Genomic DNA, 18,388 nt, shown 5'->3' with positions numbered 1-18,388 from the left:
TTTTATAGATAGATTATTTCAATATTGTGATATGAAGGTAGATATCATTATAATGTGGATATTGTCATATTTGATGTCTTTTTCGGAACTGTAGGGATTCTACCGAATGAGTGCCATTTGCCAGTTGTAACTCTCCAAAATTAAACTTAATTTTTTAGCTTTTTTAAATAGTTAGCTTTTGTTTTATTTGCACACTTTACAAGGTGTACCTAATAAAATGGCGCTGTGGTCCTCTGCTGCTGTAGTCCATCTGCTTGAAGGTTCGAAATGTCGTGCGTCCGCCCATAAAGTTGGAATCATTTTGTTTTCCGACACAATCCAATGTTAATTGTGATTTAATTTTCATTGTGATATGATATATTTGAGAATATATAGACTTTATCTGTCACAAATAAATCACATTGTCACAATCATTTCATGGAAAGAGGTAAAAAAAACATTTGATTCCAACTTTATGGGCAACCATGTATTTGGCCGAAAAATATTCTGGTATTTGATTTTTTCCATAATGTCCAGACCTATCGCTCTAATTCACATCTTTTACTTAAGTAAAAGTAAGCAAGAAGCCACAAGAAGCCGTGTTTTTATTTTTATTTTTTAGAGCAGCTAAGGGGTGTTAGGGAATAAGCAGAGCGTAAATCAAATAGAAGGAATACAGCAGTCAAAAAATACTTAATTACAAGTAAAAGTCATGAATTCAGTACAAAATAAGTACTTACATTATCAAAAGTATAAAAGAAAAGTGTTATATTAGCATAGTTATAGTTAAAGTTGGTATTATTATTCTGTTTTTATTGCTAATGAATACACGAACAAGCTTTTTAATGTTTGCAGTTTGCCAGTGTGGAGCCAATATCAGATAATTTGTGTGCTATTGGGTAGATTAAAAGCACAGTGCTACATTATATTATAGATTTGCTTTTTAAATGTAAAAAGATACTCATAATAAGTGTCAAATAAATGTAACGGAGTAAAAAGTACAATATTTTCCTCAGAGATGTAGTGAATATAGAAGTAGAAAGTAGCATAAAATGAAAATACTTAAATAAAGAACAAGTATCTAAAAGTGGTATTTAAGTACTTGAGTCAATGTACTTAGTTACATTCCACCTCTGTTTTTTTGTAGCTTCCATGTAAAAAAGACCTGAGCATTTGTTCGAGTACCCTTAAAATCAGAGGTGGCCTCTAGATGGCAGTCTTTGAGAGCATATTTAGCAGTTGAAGGCACCTTTTGAATATACCTTTATTCTCTTTGATGAGAGAAGAATCTGTATTTTGTTGCTGACTGTATCTTTGGTCAAGCATGCAGTGGTTCAGGGTTGTTAAAAGGGTTACAGTCCACACCCAAACCACAGGGCTAAAAAGTCAATAATTCCATGCATCTGTTTGGTTACTCCCAAACTGAGTCAATACACAATGCAGTTCCCATGCACTGTTGCCTTCAAAGCAAATACAGTGGCTGAAATTCAAACTAACTTGGAAGCTGAATTATTAATGCAGATCGAGCATGAAGGGACTCACCCAGTTAATGCGCACTCTGTTCGAGATGATCGACCTCTGCTGTGCTGAGACCCTTAAAAATGTACATTTTCTTGCAATTTTTTCATGCCCTGAAGAGACACAGCAAGCAGACAGGAGTGATAACAGGTGGTGATGATAACAGAGGAGGTAAATAGAGACTTCAAGTACAAAGAGACAGGAGATGCATGCTGCTGTGTTCACTTCACTCTTTAGCTTTTTTCTATTCATAGCGTGAAGACTACACCAGTCTGTTTTGTTAAAATACAAAAAAAAGAAGAAGCTTGAAACCTTAAAAAAGATCAGAAGAACAGGTTTCTTTGCTGTTGTGAAATCACGTTTTCCAGGTTTTCAGTTTTGCCCTCACCTCTGTTCATCTTCTTACAGTGGCTTTAGCTGGAGTTTTAGTGCGATCAGCTGATTTTCATCTCATGAAAAGACATATCTACGCCGGTGCACCTGCACTCATCCACCTCCCTTTCCTCTTTTTTATATCCTGGAAGGATTTTAACAGCAGCATTTACCATGACAAACAGCTAGATTCACTGCTGTTTAGTGGCAAATAGCATCAGTTTCAATCCACAAATGCTGAGCTTCTTAAGTTTATCTACATGGGAAAATACAGTTTTCACATATCTTTTGTTTCCTGTTTAAGAAGTCTAATCCTACTCTGTTCTTGAAAGATCTTTTCAGTCTTGGAGAGAAAAAAAAACCCCACATTACATAATGCACAAAAGAATGCATTAGATATAAAATATCCATTGCTGCATGAGCAGGTGCACGTGTGCTTTCGCTCAGAGATAATCATCAGAAAAGCACGCAAACACACTTACTGTATGACACAAACACACACAATGAGAAATGTAACACAAAACATGAAAGACGACTTATGTGCAGGTATAGTAAACATGGAGGAGAGATTGAAAAGAAAAATATGAAAGGAATATGTGGGAACTGATCCAAATTTTAAAGCTGTGACAAACAAAAGTTTCTGCTTGGTGTCCCTCATGTGTTTATAAGGACCGTGTGTCATTTCTCCAGTACACTACTCAACAAAGCATCAGGGATTGAGCCTAAACAGGCCTAGTTTATGCCTCTATATTATGTATGGCTTTTATGCAAATGCAATGGTGACAGTGAGCAAAACCTTTGATCAGGGCTTCATTGTGGCTGGAACAATTAATGCAGCAAAAGCATCATGAATTCAAGGGGAAAACAGAATGGGGTGTTGAGATTGTAAATAGAAACGGGGGAAACTGATAACTGCCTGCGATGTAAATTTAGAGCTAATACTCCCTCAAGCTTTAGAACCTCATATTTTTCTGAGGTTAATGGCTGTATCTGCACAAATTGGCTGTGTCATTTACGGAAAAATAAGTTGTTAGATGATTAGATCACACGTCAAGATCGTAATTTCTTCCCGGTTACAAAAATTATAAAGCTCTTAGTAAATGTAATGAGCAGTCATAATAATAGCGTCTCACCTAAATGCATTCCTGTCTCACTCCTCACAGTTCCCGCTAAGATCCTAATTGCAGCAAAATGCAAATGCATCAATTCATTTTCTCCTTGAGTTTACTCGTTCATAAAAATAAACCAGTGAATGTGTTTTGAACAATCGCCACACATAACTGAAGACGTTTTAGTGTTCCCTATGGTTCTGCCAGGATGGCAAAGCATGCAGGCAATTAAAATCCTCTTTATCTCAGAAATCTTGGTACAAATACTGTTCTACTGAGTGTCTTAAAAGCAGATTTTTAATGACACAAGGTTTTATTTAGCCAAGGATTTACTATTTGTTTGTTTTTATTCAGGTGTTTGTTGAGACATGATTTAGGATATATGTTTCGACTTTGATATTAAAACTGATAAGTAGAGATCCGCCTGTTCAGTTGCTGGTGTCCTTGATGCTATATGCTACAGCAGAAATTCATGAAATTGTATATCTGAGCTGCAGGTTGCTTAAAGGGACAACAATCCAACCCCAAATTATATATATGTATATATATATATATATATATATATATATATATATATATATATATATTCAACAGCAGCAATATATCTTTCTTTCTTGGTTACTTGGTTATTATTATTATTATTAATAATAATAATAATAATAATAATAATAAATATTTAGGGTGAACTGTCCCTTTAAGAAAAGTAAAATTATTTCATAATGTAATATAAATAATTTGGAAACATAGCTTAAAATATGATGCATTTTAAACCATCCTGTATAAAATGTGGTTAGAGTCTTATATTTTAGCATGATGTGTAAACACAGCAGTCCCAGTGATGGATCTGATGTTGGGCAACATGAGCCTGGGTGTGTCCCTTTGCTGCTCTCATACAGCCCCTATGGAAAAAACCTGCACCCTTTTTTCTTTTTGTTAAAAGCTAAATCTCACTTCAAAGTGATCCTCCTGAATCTATTGCAATCACAGAACATACTTTGGTTTGTACACATGCACAACAAAAAAAGATTATTTTGTATTTAAAAATGTAAATCTTATATCTTTTTACACTTTTCTGAACTCAATCAGCACACACTCATGCACGCACGCACGCACGCACGCACGCACGCACGCACACACACACACACACACACACACACACACACACACACACACACACACACACACACACACACAGAGATATACACAAACAGCTTCAGCAGAAAGGTTTATTTTATTCCTCAGACTACAGTGTCAAGGTAAATACAGACAAGCTCTCAGTGTGTTTTATTAAGCTATGTGCCCTCGTCCTCCAGTGAGTCATCCTTTGATTTTCATTTCTAAAGATGCCATTTTAAAACCGGATGCTATAGACACAGACAGAGGCTTTGGCTATAAAATTGGAGGGGGTTTGCCGTTTGGATTTATACACAAACTAAACTCTGATCTTAAGCAGATTTACCAAGAGGTAATACCCGAGCATACAGACACATGTCAGCCACAATAGAGCTGTTAAATCATGCGTGTTGACGGATGAATTCTGCTGCTTACTCATGACAGAAATGCTGGTTAGGAGGGGTCTCTAGTACGACTGCTGGCCCAGGGGCGTGAAAAGCTTATCCCACACCTCCACCTTCATGACAGCTTTGGCCAGAGGACCCATTGTGGCCTTGATATCTAGGTATTGGCCCACGTAATTGATTCCTGATCCATTGGCTTCCCCCCTGACAAACCCATGCTCCTTCTCTTTCTTCTCATAGTACATTTCTTTGAACAACTTCTCATCACAGGTCCGCCCCTTTTTATAGATGCCAACTGCGAACCAATTTTTGTACAGGTGGTAGTCCCAGGGAATTGAGAACATGATGGCCAGAGTCTCAATGAAGTCGTTCTGTGACCTCTCGAAAAGGTCGTAGGTCAGCACACCGATGCTGCCGGTTGCTTTGCCGCTGGACTTGGTGAAAGTGCAGACCTCGCTCTTTAGAGGGCGCACTGTGGGTTGAGGTGGGTTGTATGTCTCCCCATTGTCAAGGTACACCCTAACCAGGCACAAACATAAACATATATTATTCTTGTGGATCTATAGAATATGAATCAAACAAGTCTTTATGACAAAACAGTTGGGGCTTACCTGGGGTTAATGAGGCAGTAGTTATTGGTCATATTTCCGATTTCAATGGTGACACTTCTCCTGCTGCTCACATCGGCTGCTACAGCTTCAGCTGACTCAGGCATGTTGGAAAGGGTGTGAGATCCGCTTGTAAAAGAAAAAGTAATTTTGGTGTAAACTGTGTGAACGGAGCAACAAAACAGCTGTGACTCGCACACCCCTCCACGCCTTAAATACAATGGGAATACTGAGACTTGCTATGATATAAACTAGCTTCCAGATCTCTGCTCAGCTGACTCGCTGTATTAACATTACACTGACCGTCAAAAGTGTGCATGAACTGGCACTGGTTATGAGTGATGCATTTCAAGAGGCTAATAAGATTTCAAAACAGTTGTGAAAAATCAGAGAATAGCTGCAGACTCTTTGCCTCATTAGAGAACACACTTGTTCAATTACGGCACTAAGTAGCATGCAATATGAAGTTAGAGTGAAAACACTACAGAAAATGATCATAGCTTTTTATCAGTACATATAAGATACAAATAAAAGAAATGTCCCATCAGACTTACATACAAAGAGCTTATTTCTTCAGTTAATTCACTGTACCGCCTCTTATTAAGTTTAGTCTTTTTCAAAAAAAGTGCCTTACCTGTTGAGAACTTCTGTTAAAGCTTCCAAGCCCGAAAATGGGAAAAGTTACCTGCAAGGGAGGTGCCTGTAGTTTTTTTTTTAAGGATGTATGCCATCACCCAGGAAACCCTCCCACTTGCAGTACTACCCCAGTTGCACAACACACACACCCTCTTTCAACATACATTTATCACACACACAAAACAGAAGACTGAGAACAAATATTCCTGTGTTTTCCCGTGGGATGAAACTACCACACCCTGTGGCAGAGTCAAACAGTTTCCAACAGTATCCTATTGGATCCTGACCTGTTAGGTAAGCCGGGATAATGCAGCGCACTCAGTTTTTCCTACAGGATTGTGGCTAGAGATAGTGTTGAGAGCCTCATTGCTGTGGTATTGTGCAAAGGAGACAAACGCAAACAGAACAAGTTGAGACAGTCGTCTGTGGAGCTGCTTTATTCTTCCTGTGGTTGGATCTCTTACGTTCCAAATACCACACACTTCAGAGCAAGACGGAGAGTGTCACAGCCAGTGAAGAACAGTATTGTTATCATAGCGATTAAAAAAACATCTATGCAGATATTCCATCTGTTGCTGCTCATTAGAATTGGATGGATCAAGCTAAGAGATTAAAAAATGATTACTGTTCATCAGTAATAATGAAAGCATACTGAGTGAAAACATATCCCACACAACACAAGCATTGGGTCTGAATGTTTTATTACCATAATCAAAGAAAAAGGGAGTGTACAATATACATAAGCCCAAGAAATAAGCTAATGGAGAATCAATGAGCTGGCTGTCAGATATTGATATCTTTCAGTGAACACAAAATACAGATGACAGCAAAATCAGTCTTCCTCTCCTCTGGATGTGTCTCTGGATGTCAACATGCAGCAGTAGTCAAATCAAATGAAGTTTATTTATTCTGTTGGGTACACAAGCAACAAAAGTACAAACTAACGACCCATTTTATCATACAGCTCCACTTTAACAATGGCCTTGCCAACAGAAGACATTGAAGCTCTCACATCAACATATGTAGCTCCGTATTCCAACCCGCTGCCCTGTGACTCGGAGCGGGCGAAGTTACTCAGATCTTTCCCATCATACAGCTGGTCGTACAGATGTTTATCGCAGGCACGGGACTGCTCAACAACGCCTATGGCCAGCCGGTTCTTGTAGAGGTTGTGGTCATAGGGCACGGAGAACATGATGGCCATGCGATCGGAGCAAACCCGGCTCTGCATATGGAACAGGTCGTAGGTTAGCAGGCCCACGGCGCCCGTGGCAGTGTTGTCGTCCTTGATGAAGGAGCACACTTCAGCCATGCTTGATCGAACAGTAGGCTGTGGCGGGTGGTGAGAGAAGCCACTCGCCATGTACACCCTGTATAACAAAGTCAGAGACAAATTCTTACCATCACTACCAATCACGGGATAACTTTTCTGTCACACTTCACAGACTTTTGATAAAAAACAAGAGTTTTGCAAGTTTTCCAGAGATTGTCAGTGCACTTTACAAGTGTTGGGCTTTCCGGGGTTTCTAAGCTACCTTATGCTGATGGATGGAGTGTGACTGTGCAAGTACTGCTGCGGACTTCTAAGCAACAGTGAGTGTACCTGCATGCGATGTGCAATGAGGCAGTGTGTGTCACTACATGATGGATAGGTGGAAGTTTTCAGCAAAGTGATGTCACACATGAAAACCACCCATCCAAGACATGGGCTGTCCTGCCACCACTAGATAAATGTTTAAGCGTGGTAGAAATGTCAATAGACGTCAATATTTTATACTTAATTGTGTTATTTTGTTCCCTTTTTTTTATTAAATAGGTGACCACCAAATCTAATAATGTATATATTTTGAAAGGAAAGTGCACTGACATTTCACTTGCAACATCAATGAGCTTTACCTATAATTAAGTACAGTATAGTCACATTTTAAAGTTGTATTTTATTAACTTAAAATACATGCTTTCTCTGTGACTTTTAGCGAGAGAGAAACAAAAGTTGTGGACATTTTTCTGAAAGGACTTATTTGGAGCTGTAATCAGAAATTTCAATGTCAAAGCACTTCAAAGCAATTAATGAAGCCTTTTGAAAATGAATACTTCTCCCTAGAACAAATCAAACTTGTTTACACATACAGGTCATGAAACAAGTGCAGAAAACAATGAAAACGTAACCTGCACTAACTTACAATTTAGAGATGTATTGAGAAGAAAAAATAAATGGAAATCATATTTTCTCAACTTTTTTTTCAATGTTCATGACATTAATGACATTATATTTGCATACTGGATGAGGTCATTCATTCATTTGTAAACATTTTTGTTTCTTCCTTCAATTCACTACGATCTTAAATGTTTTGTTCATTTAATAACTTTTCCAAGTAATATTTTGGCAAATACAGCTACGGACTTACTTGGGGTTGATGAGGCAGTAGTTAGTGCTGACATTGGTTATTTCTATGGTGCAGTTTCTGTTGGTGGTGAGAGTGGCTGACACAGCTTCTGCTGTTTCTGGCATCTTGGCTGCAAGAGGAACAGGACTGAGAGCTTAGAAACAGTATATATATATATCAACAAACAGGTCAGCATTCAGCAGGAAATTTTCATTTTTCTATTAAAATAAAAGACATAATGAAAAGTAGAGAACAGAAAAATATGAATCTTTCATATTGTAAAGGCAATTAAACCCCTCCATAGTCAAACAAAGCTGATTGTCTTCCTCTGAATTACATGTCCCAAATGTATCGGTACATGTTCTGCATTATATGTACATAAAATGTGTATATAAACTCAGAAAGAACAAGATAACCTAATATAAGACACATATCACAGTTATGTTATAATCTTGCTATCAGTAGGAGGAGTATTATATTCACCTTTTGCAGTTTAACACGGGAGTTGTGCGAGACAGCAGCGTCAAGTTTCCTTTTTCTCAGATCCTGCAGAGAGGTGGAAAGAGCCTCCCTCGTGTGATTACACCTCCACAGTTGCTTGTTCCAACACAAGCACAGGCGTGTCCACCGTGAAGTGAGAATACACCATCCCTTATGGAAAATTAGATCTTTAAAAAAAGGCTCTTGACTCCAGCAATTATCCCCGGATCACAATAAAAAGTAAACATTATCAACAGTGCTAATTAGGTGAATCATTAAATGAATTCATGTATTAATTAAGAAACATGTCCGTGTCAGCATATTTACCTTCAGGTCAGACATGGCTGGTATTGACGTCACCTTTGCTTGTTGAAGGATTGAGGACTTATTCTAATTTTTGTTTGTTTTTAAATGCATTTCATTGTGTTTACACTGATATTTGTCATTGCCCTTGTTATACTTGTTTTGCTGCCTAATATTTAATCGCTTTTCTCCATGTCTTTGATTGCTTTGTTCTGTTTTATGTCTGCACAGCACTATACAAATACAAATAAGTCACAATCAGTGGTGGAAAAAATATTCAGATCTCTTACTTAAGTAAAAGTATTAATACCCAACTAAGAAATTACTTCACTACAAGTAAAAGTCCTGCATTCAGTACAAAGTACAAAAGTATCAGCATCAAAAATATACTTAAAGTTTCAAAGTAAAATTATTCATTATGCAGAATGGACTCACTCAGATGGTTTGATTTCCTCTAAATATATTATTAGATTATCTGTATTATTTCAATTTATGGAAGTTTTAGTTAATGTTTTCGAAAGACAGGGCTCATTTAATTACTTGATATACGATTAATAAAATTTCTAATCACTTTCAATTTATCATGTTACATCTCGACCTGAAAAGTAACTAAAGCTGTCAGCTAAATGTAGTAGAGTAAAAAGTACAACATTTGCCTCTAACATGTTATGGAGTAGAATTACAAATCTACACAAAGTGGAAATACTCAAGTAAATCACCTGTATAGCATTTGAGTAAATGTACTTAGTTACATTCCAGCACTGGTTAATATTATTTTATTTCAATAAAATGTTTTTACACCTCTAAAAGTGTAACTTAATGCAAAACATCCTTGTGAAATTTTAGCAGATCATCTACTCTGTAGTATAAAAGGTATCTAAAATTTTAAAACTAATTTCTTTAGTTTAATTCAGGGGTGTCAAACTCTGGCCCGTGGGCCAAATTTGGCCCGCAGTGTAATTTTATTTGGCCCGCGAGCCAATATCAAATTATTATATTATTATTGTACTATAAAAGCTGACCCGTCAGTATTATACGATTTATTATTGTTATTTTATTTTTAAATGTATTAACCTGAAAAACTTTATTTTGATATTTAAATCAGAAGGATGCAAATAGAAAAAAAACATACAATTTTTATTTATTTTTTATTTAATAAATTAATGACATTGATGTGTTTTTTATTTGAAATTTGATTTTGCATGTCTGCACTATTTTGTTATATATTGTATGTTTATAAGCGTTGCTGGTTCCATATTTAAAGTTAAAGCAAAACATGTTTGGTATATATTAAAAGGTTTATTTGTTCAATGTTGGCCCGCGATATTATTCAAGTTTTAAATTTTGGCCCATTGTGTATTTGAGTTTGACACCCCTGGTCTAGTTGATTTAATTTGTATTTATTTATATGAACTCCCCTATTTGCTCTTATGGGACCTTTGCAGTTGAGTGCAGAACATTTATATGATAAGGATCCTTTTGGAACATTTCATGTTCTGACTCGCTCAGAGCGTAACCTCTGTCCCCCAGGCATTGCTCAACTGATTACTTGTTGTTGCAGGTGATGGCTAGCGACAGATTCCTGTGGGAACCTCCCTCCATCAGTCACAAATTTCAACACACTGTCTGACTCTTATATCAAATTCTCTCACTGCCGACTCTGCTCCCACTGGAGTGAGGAGTAGAGGAGGAGGCACTCCCTTTTTTCCATAGAGGAGTGACTTACAAAAACAAAGTAATTATGTAACACTGCATGGTACACAGCATTGTTATATTTATCCATAAGATTATAGGGCCTGAGGGTCTTCCCAATTAAGTATGTTTTTGCAAACTTGGTGTGTTTTGAGATGTGTTCATTAATCCACCAGCCAATTCAAGTAATATTATGGCAGCTGTTCTATATCATACATCAGGCGCTTGGAACTTGATTTAAATCCTTCAACTCCAATGCTTGAAGTCACCAGATGGCACCAAACATGCATTTGCAAAAATACATTTGCACTACACAGACTTTGTCAGTTAATGTTTGCTTTCTGATGGTTAGCCAGTGACCGTGGCAGAACATTTCTGACAAACATTACATCTTGAGTATGCCCTTCATTATGTCCTGTGGAAAGGGCATTCAAATGGCTGCATTCAAATAGCTGTGGGTGCAATATATCAAGAGTTATACATACAGTGAGTTTAATGGGAGAGAATGGCGTAGAGTATAGACTATGGGTGTCAAACTTGCGGCCCGAGGGCCATTTGCGGCCCTCGTGACGATATTTTGTGGCCCCCACCCTGATATGAAAGATTAATATGAGTTTTATATAAATGGCACTTTACCGTGTTGTGTGCGGAAGGATCCTGTAATTACTTTTTTGGGTAATTTTGTGTCTTTTTTTTAATAATTGTGTGTCTTTTTTAATAATTTTGTGTCTTTTTAAAATAATTGTGTGTATTTTTGGGGACATTTTTTGTCTTTTTTGGGTAATTTGGTGTCTTTTTAAAGTAATTTAGTGCTTTTTCAATCATATTGTGTATTTTTTTTGTCATTTTGTGTCTTTTTTTTAGAATTTTTTAATTTTTTTGGTCATTTTGTGTCTTTTTTAAGTAATTTACTTTTTTTCTGTCATATTGTGTCATTTTTTTTAATAGTAATTTTGTGTCATTTTGATACTGCCGTCAGCGCCCCCCAGGTAATTTGAGTTTGAGACCCCTGGTATAGACTGATTATATTCATTCTAGAATAAATGTTAATGCTTAAATTAACATTTTCTTAGAGTCTTTCCAACTACACTTTAAGGGATTTAAAATGTAACAAAAACACACAAAATAAACACAGATTTTTAAATTTTCTACAAGAAGTGGGCTTTGTTTGGGCATCCTGTGGCTCACTGCAGAGCATGCACCACTAAGACTGAGTCCTAACCACAGCAGACCAGGTTTGGTCTACCTACTGCTATAAAAATAAAGCAAGAAAATGCCTTAAGAAAAAAAGTGGGCATCATCTGTCTTGTGACACATCAACTACTTGGCTATAGCCATTAAGTAAAACACATAAAACCCATCATGAATGGATTTTTCCCCAGAATGGATTAATTTTGTCTCCTTCCTCGTCTTTTATTAAGCAGGTGTGTTAAGTTTAATCACGCTGTGGAGTTATCTTTTCAGTTTCTGAGAACAGTTGCTAAGAGGCAATTACGAAAGTGACAAAAAGACAGAATGTCAGTAATCTCTATTCGTAGGTTACTGAGGCTTTTAAAGTGTTACAGTGACAAAGATAAATGTGTGCTAAAGATGAAACCATATTTAATTATCAACCTCACTTCACTCATGTCACTTTTTGAGGCTGTTAGACACGTTTACTTACATTCCTCTTGGCCTGTTTTACATGATAAAAGTGTTAAGTCAATGATTTGTTGAAACTTACACTACAATTTTTTTTTTGTAGTTTGTAGCCACTTCCAATAACCTCAAATCTGAATCGAAGCTGAACAAATACAATATAATTATTACTGAAAACTGTGTTTCCATTATATTGCTTGTTTACTCTTGTGTCTATTCAGCCTTGATTAAACTGTAAAGTGAAATGCTGTGTCAGCATGATGTCAGCAGTGAAGGCTTTACTGCACTGAAAATAGCTGAGCCATGAACTGCAAATTCATTTGCACAACAGTAAAGATTGCATACAATCAACACCTTGACTGCATTATAATGTTTTCTTGGAGCTTTAAAGGCACAATGTGTGATAAATACAATACAGTGCACTTCTCGAACAATTTGTGAGAAGCAGGCTGATCTGTATGAAGTTAAGAGGACAAATGGCAGCACATAGGTTATCAACACCAAGGATGAGACACAAAGACAACAATCTGGCATGCAGTAAACGGCCGATCACACCACAAAGTGACATTCACTCATCCACAATAAATTGGTGGTGCTGAAAGCTTGGTGATATAGTGACTACCTGCGGGATTAGTTGATGAACTGCTGTAGCTTGCATGCTAACCGACTGGGGGAGGCTAAAGCTAGTCAGTCACAAATAGGGTTGCCAACCGTCCCTTGAAAAACGGAATCGTCCCGTATTTAGAAACAAAAGCACCCGTCCCGTATTGAGGTGAAAAGGGACGCACTTTGTCCCGTATTATTGTGACAGTCAAAAAATAGTCAGTAAATGGCAATGAAAATTTAATAGCCCATGGTGGACTGACTGATCTGAAACAACATGCTTCCAGTACTGCGGTCACGCCATCTGCACTTTAAATTTTAGTGCGCAATTACATTGCACTATACGGCCCGTTTCTCAATTGTATTCATGCTGCTCCAATAAAATAAATACATCAATTTGTTATCAGCAAACTCCAGTGCATTCTTGAAGACCAGGTCCCCATGTGTTCATGACATGAATTTAATGCCTTTTTACTGAACCCCCTTATGTTCCCTCAAGAACTTTTTTTCATCCTCACATTAGGCCCCAAGTTCCCTCAGCATCAATAACAAGTGTGCCTTGGCCCACAAAAACTGTAGGGTTGGGGAACACATGGTTGAGGGAATATAGGGCTGAGGGAACATAGAGCAAAGGGAATATAAGGCTGAGGGAACATACATTTAAGGGAACACAGGATTTAGGGAACATACAGCTGAGGGAACATAGTGTTGAGAGAACAGAGTTGAGGTAACATAGCACTGAGGAAATATAAGGCTGGGGGAACATAAGGTTGAGGGAACATAGGATTGAAGGAACATAGGAATTAGGGAACACAGAGTTTATGGAACATAGGACTGAGGGAACATAGAGCTGAGTGAAATTGAGGGAACTTTTAAGACAGCTTGCAATGATTCCATAACATTTTGCTGTTTTAAATGTGTGACCAGCTCTTAAAACCTAACTGTTATCTATATGAGCAGTGAGAAGCACCTGCAGGTGTGCAGGCAGGTGACAGACTGGTGACACCTGGTGTGCAGGTGTGGAACAGCGTGTCTGAAACAGCAGGAGATGTTAGTAAACAACAAAATGAATCAGACAAAGAGGAGCAGGGAACGAGTTTGATGGAGCACCTGTTGCCTTGACAATCTCCGTAAATCACTCACAAATGATCATGATAGCATGCAATAATATGTGCAAAAATATGAGACTGTCACAGGCGTTCTAATCTCGTTTATCATATTTGTCCTCAGATCAGATGCAATTGTTAGAAATCCTCATGACTCACAGCATAAATAAGGAGATTCAACAAAAACAGGAGGAGGACAGCCTCCTTCATTAATTGAACCAGGGAAGTCAAATATTATAATATACCACAGAAAAATGGTGGATTTTAGAGCTCCAGTATTTTTAATACCCTTAAGTGATAATTTGCACCCACACGCTGATTCGTAGCAGGAGATTAACTCTGTTTCACTGAATTATTTTATCATCCTCAATTTTCAGTTTACATGCTTACAGCTTGCCCCTGTGGCGTTTATTAGAGTATTAACTTTTTTTTACAGCCTATCAAGCAATGAAACACACGAACACAAATACAGCAGATCTGCAGGACTGCCCTGCTTATTCTTGATAAGAGGCGGTATAATTAAGAAGTCTGATATGACCATTTGTTATTTCATTTGGGGGTTTATGTAGCATCTAATATGTACATCTGTTTTTCATACGGATGCCCGTGGCTCTTATGTCCATTATCAGACACACAGTTAATCCTCGACATCCAATGCTTGAGTTTTTTTTTTTTTTTACCTCTTCCCAGAAACACTCTTTCACTCCCAAATGTGATTTTGACATAATGGAGCTCTGGGGTGTAGAATTGGCCACTTAGGACGTGTGAAAACAACCATGATCGTAAATTGCTCCTCTGGCGCAGACTTAGGCAGATGTGCTAGAGCGATTTTAGATTGATATGACTTTGTAATACAGCATGCACTGGTCATTACATATTTTACGGCTCTGTGATTGTCTGGAGTCAAAGCGTTGCACAATGTTTACACAGTGACCAGTCATTCCATTAAAGATTCAGTAATTGAAAAGAGTTTTGCTTTAGTTAAATATTTCATGATTTATGAAGACACTCATATTCCACCTTTTTTCTGCAAATAAAGTCAACCACTTTACAGCTGTAATGAAAATTAGTGACATTTCTCTCTCTGATGAAAGCACACTTTGGTTCGGCCTTAATCTCTTTATTTCTGCTCTTACACCTGATAATTGTCTTTCTGAGGCAGTGCTTTTATAGTGTCTACTTTTCTTTCTTTCTTTCTTTCTTTCTTTCTTTCTTTCTTTCTTTCTTTCTTTCTCTTTTTTTTTTTACAAGTCATTGCATAAAATTATGCCCAAATATTTCATTCATAATGTAATATATATATATATATATATATATATATATATATATATATAAATAAAACATTCTCCAGCTCATTGGCTGTTTTAGAAAAAAGTTGTGTCCAATATAGAAACATATTGATGTAAATATGACAAGTCACGAAAAAAAAAAAACATGCACTACATGCACTGTTTACTGATTTGGAATTATTTTATATTATTTTCATACCATTTGCATAATGGTATGAAAAGAACCTTTACTGTAGTACCTGATGAAAAGGGCAAGTCACTTTGGTTTGTTTGTTTCAAGGATGCCATATTACATCATATTTTAGCTTCAAATGTCTGAGGTAGACATAGTCATTCATTATAATCATTATTGGAATGTGTAATGTTGAGCGATGTTGTTGAAATTATTAAAAATAACCTTGGCAGGTTAATCAGCATGAAATAGAGATATGGTTTACTCCATTAACTGTCTGGGATGACAGAGAGATATTTATATAAGGTAGAGGATGATTTACTTTACTTTTAGTCCTGTTTAGCATTTTGTGTGTAAACATTTAATAAATGCATCTATAATCACATTTTAGGTGTTTATTAGTGTTCTGTGTTTGTCAACAATTATAACCTCTCCAATGAAGACTATTTTATATAATCACATCTTTGCTATTGTTATGTATCATGTTCTTTAGCACCTGCCTGCACTAATGTGTGCCCACAGGAGGAGTTGTATGTGCGTTCACCTACATTATTATGAGTTATAAACTTTCACTAAATGGGAAGGCTTAAAGTTCTTTATTGGTTTATTAATATTTAAATATGTTTTATTTGTGTGTTCCTTCTAAGGCCAGATGCAATTAGTAGGAACAGCTATTCATAAGATAAGTTATTTTAACATTCTTTTGGCAAATAAATGACTAATATACATAAGTATATGCTCTGTGTTGCACTTCAAGACTACAAATGTCATTTTATAGGTTATCTAAACATGTTAAACTGCGGCTTAAAATAATATCAGGCTCTGAAAAAAAAATTTCTCCAAGAATTCAAAGCAGGCTTGTCTCATTTCAATACAGTCCATTGTATTTTATTTGATCTATTTTACTGTCTGTTATTTGTGTTATTCATCTGGTAGGTTAATTAGACTTCATTTCTGCACCAGTGCTCTGTTCTTATAGTCTCGTGTAGAACAATGCAGAAGCTCCTGTTTGTTTGCTTCTCTTCACACAGGGGAAGTATTATTAGATATTAGATATTACAAGGTCATATTTATTGTGGTTTACTATAGCTTTGCATTTTTATTGTTATCTGCAGTTGATCTATGAGGAAATGATGTAAAGGTTTTAATGTAAACTATGAAATAGGAAAGTAAAGAAACATTTTCCTATGGGACACTGTAAGCCTACCACTGCAGCAGAGAATAGCCTCTTTAAGACTGTCATTTCAAGCTGCTATATTTACACCTCTTTGACGTTTTGCCTTCAATCTGAATGTCCTTGAGGCGTAATGGGGGGACCAAGTGATCACTACTGCCTTCAGAGGTAGTAACAGAGGTGTTAAATTGGCGAGAGTACTGGCAAGAAGTAAAATAAGTGGCGTACATTATTTGTGCAACCAACACTCTAAAGTTGTAAGAAAGGAAGTGGACCGTCTCATCAGAAACACGCCTTTCACTTGAGTCTGACAGAAATCAAATCATGTGCAAAATGCAGAACAACATTGCTTGAGTTTGTAGAATCTCTACACATGCACTTGACACTGCTGTCACTTATTGTACTTGTATTGCCATTGGCAAATTACACAGCACTACCGACTCCTCCCACTTCATTCCACCGTGCCGGGTTGCAATGTGAATGGACACCAATATTACCTCGTTGCACAATCTGAATTAATATCCTAAGGCCAAATGACCTTGTCACTGAAACAGAGTATGATAAGGGCTTTTGTCTGAGAAATTTTTACCAATGCACAAGCATTTCATTCATACAAGTAGTCCCGCTATAAACTATTAGAGCAACAATTGATTTTTGTAACGTAACATTAACAACATTTCATTCCTGCAGGCTATTTTAAGCTTGAACGTGTAACAATGATCAGAAGAAGAGAAATTAATTTAATTGAATTCGATACTGTCACTTATCCCCCCCCCCCCCCCCCCCACACACACACACACAAGCAAGATGACCACTTCAGAATGTCTGATGAAACCCTGCAGTCTGAGACAGACTCTTCACATTTCATGGTGGTTCAAAGCAGCATTGCTGAGGATTTTATAATGTAGAGCCATGTACAGTTTCTCAAAAGAAGAAATGTAAAATTCCAGACAATCAGTTAAGCTAGATCCAATCACTGAATATAAATACCTCCTTTTTTTTATACTTCATATTACCGCCGCATAAACTCTTACAATTTCATCAGCCTTGAGAATGGGAGATTCTGATTAATCCCTTCAGTCATCAAAATGGTCTTCAAAGGTAAAGGTTCTAAAACGTGGGGTAATGGGTGGGGGGGAAGCAGAGGGGGATTATGCAAACTTCACAGTGATTAATTTTGGCCTGAGACGTATCTCCACTGATGGTAGCCGGGAGAGGAGCATATTGATTGATTGCTGCAGGGGGCGCGAGGTTCTGCACATTTACTTTTTGATGAATAGGCTGTCAGGGACACGAACAACCAAATATGGCTCCGTAAATGAATGTTTAAGCGATTATGGTATAAGTGTAAATATTACACATCCATTAAGGAGGATTACATTTGGTGCCACTTTGAAGAGGGGAGGAAATAAAAGGGACAAGCCGGCAGAATATCCCACAGCAGAGTAGGTGCATGGAGAAATGTGGCTTTAATCTGCATGTATAATGTTTTAGAATTCTAAATAGGAAAGTCCTTGACATTAATCTGTGTGTCCGCAAGTGTCTGTGCATGCATGCGTGCGAGTGTGCATGTTTATGTAGGCTTGTGTGTGTTTTTAAGAGGGCAAGGACTGAAGATGGGGGCTTTAAGTTGACAGAGCATGCCAGTGCATCCGCCCGCTCAAATTACCACGCGATAAAACGCATCCGGGGTGCAGCACTGGAGGTGAGAGTGGGAATAAATGCCTGCTTCAAAGATGATTTGTGCTCACCGCGGATTAATTCTCCCACCTAAGAAAAATCAATAGCACCGTGTGCAATAGGAA

General features: G+C 37.2%; 2 protein-coding genes across 2 annotated transcripts; both read right to left on the bottom strand.

Moving 5' to 3' along the window:
* Positions 1 to 4,557: 4,557 nt before the first annotated feature.
* On the bottom strand, positions 4,558 to 5,210 carry apnl (actinoporin-like protein). Its single transcript, XM_059347221.1, has 2 exons — positions 5,107 to 5,210; positions 4,558 to 5,014 (listed from the first exon to the last, which is right to left on the bottom strand). The coding sequence occupies exons 1-2, from the start codon at positions 5,208 to 5,210 to the stop codon at positions 4,558 to 4,560; spliced, it is 561 nt and encodes a 186-aa protein (XP_059203204.1).
* A 1,062-nt stretch (positions 5,211 to 6,272) lies between these two features.
* On the bottom strand, positions 6,273 to 8,535 carry LOC131984038 (uncharacterized). Its single transcript, XM_059348899.1, has 2 exons — positions 8,148 to 8,535; positions 6,273 to 7,109 (listed from the first exon to the last, which is right to left on the bottom strand). Exons 1-2 carry the CDS (start codon positions 8,249 to 8,251, stop codon positions 6,680 to 6,682), a joined length of 534 nt encoding a protein of 177 aa, XP_059204882.1. The 5' UTR covers positions 8,252 to 8,535; the 3' UTR covers positions 6,273 to 6,679.
* Positions 8,536 to 18,388: the final 9,853 nt, after the last annotated feature.

This window comes from Centropristis striata, chromosome 13 (assembly GCF_030273125.1).
Source record: "Centropristis striata isolate RG_2023a ecotype Rhode Island chromosome 13, C.striata_1.0, whole genome shotgun sequence".
Lineage (NCBI taxonomy): Eukaryota > Metazoa > Chordata > Actinopteri > Perciformes > Serranidae > Centropristis > Centropristis striata.
The sequence above is the reverse complement of the archived record's forward strand: the minus strand, read 5'-3'. Positions and strand labels throughout refer to the sequence as shown.

Coding starts and splice junctions, on each gene's coding strand:
- apnl (XM_059347221.1), bottom strand. CDS start 5,210: ATGCCTGAGTCAGCTGAAGCTGTAGCAGCCGATGTGAGCAGCAGGAGA. Junction 5,015..5,106: donor TACTGCCTCATTAACCCCAG/GTAAGCCCCAAC, acceptor GTGCCTGGTTAG/GGTGTACCTTGACAATGGGG.
- LOC131984038 (XM_059348899.1), bottom strand. CDS start 8,251: ATGCCAGAAACAGCAGAAGCTGTGTCAGCCACTCTCACCACCAACAGA. Junction 7,110..8,147: donor TACTGCCTCATCAACCCCAA/GTAAGTCCGTAG, acceptor TTTGTTATACAG/GGTGTACATGGCGAGTGGCT.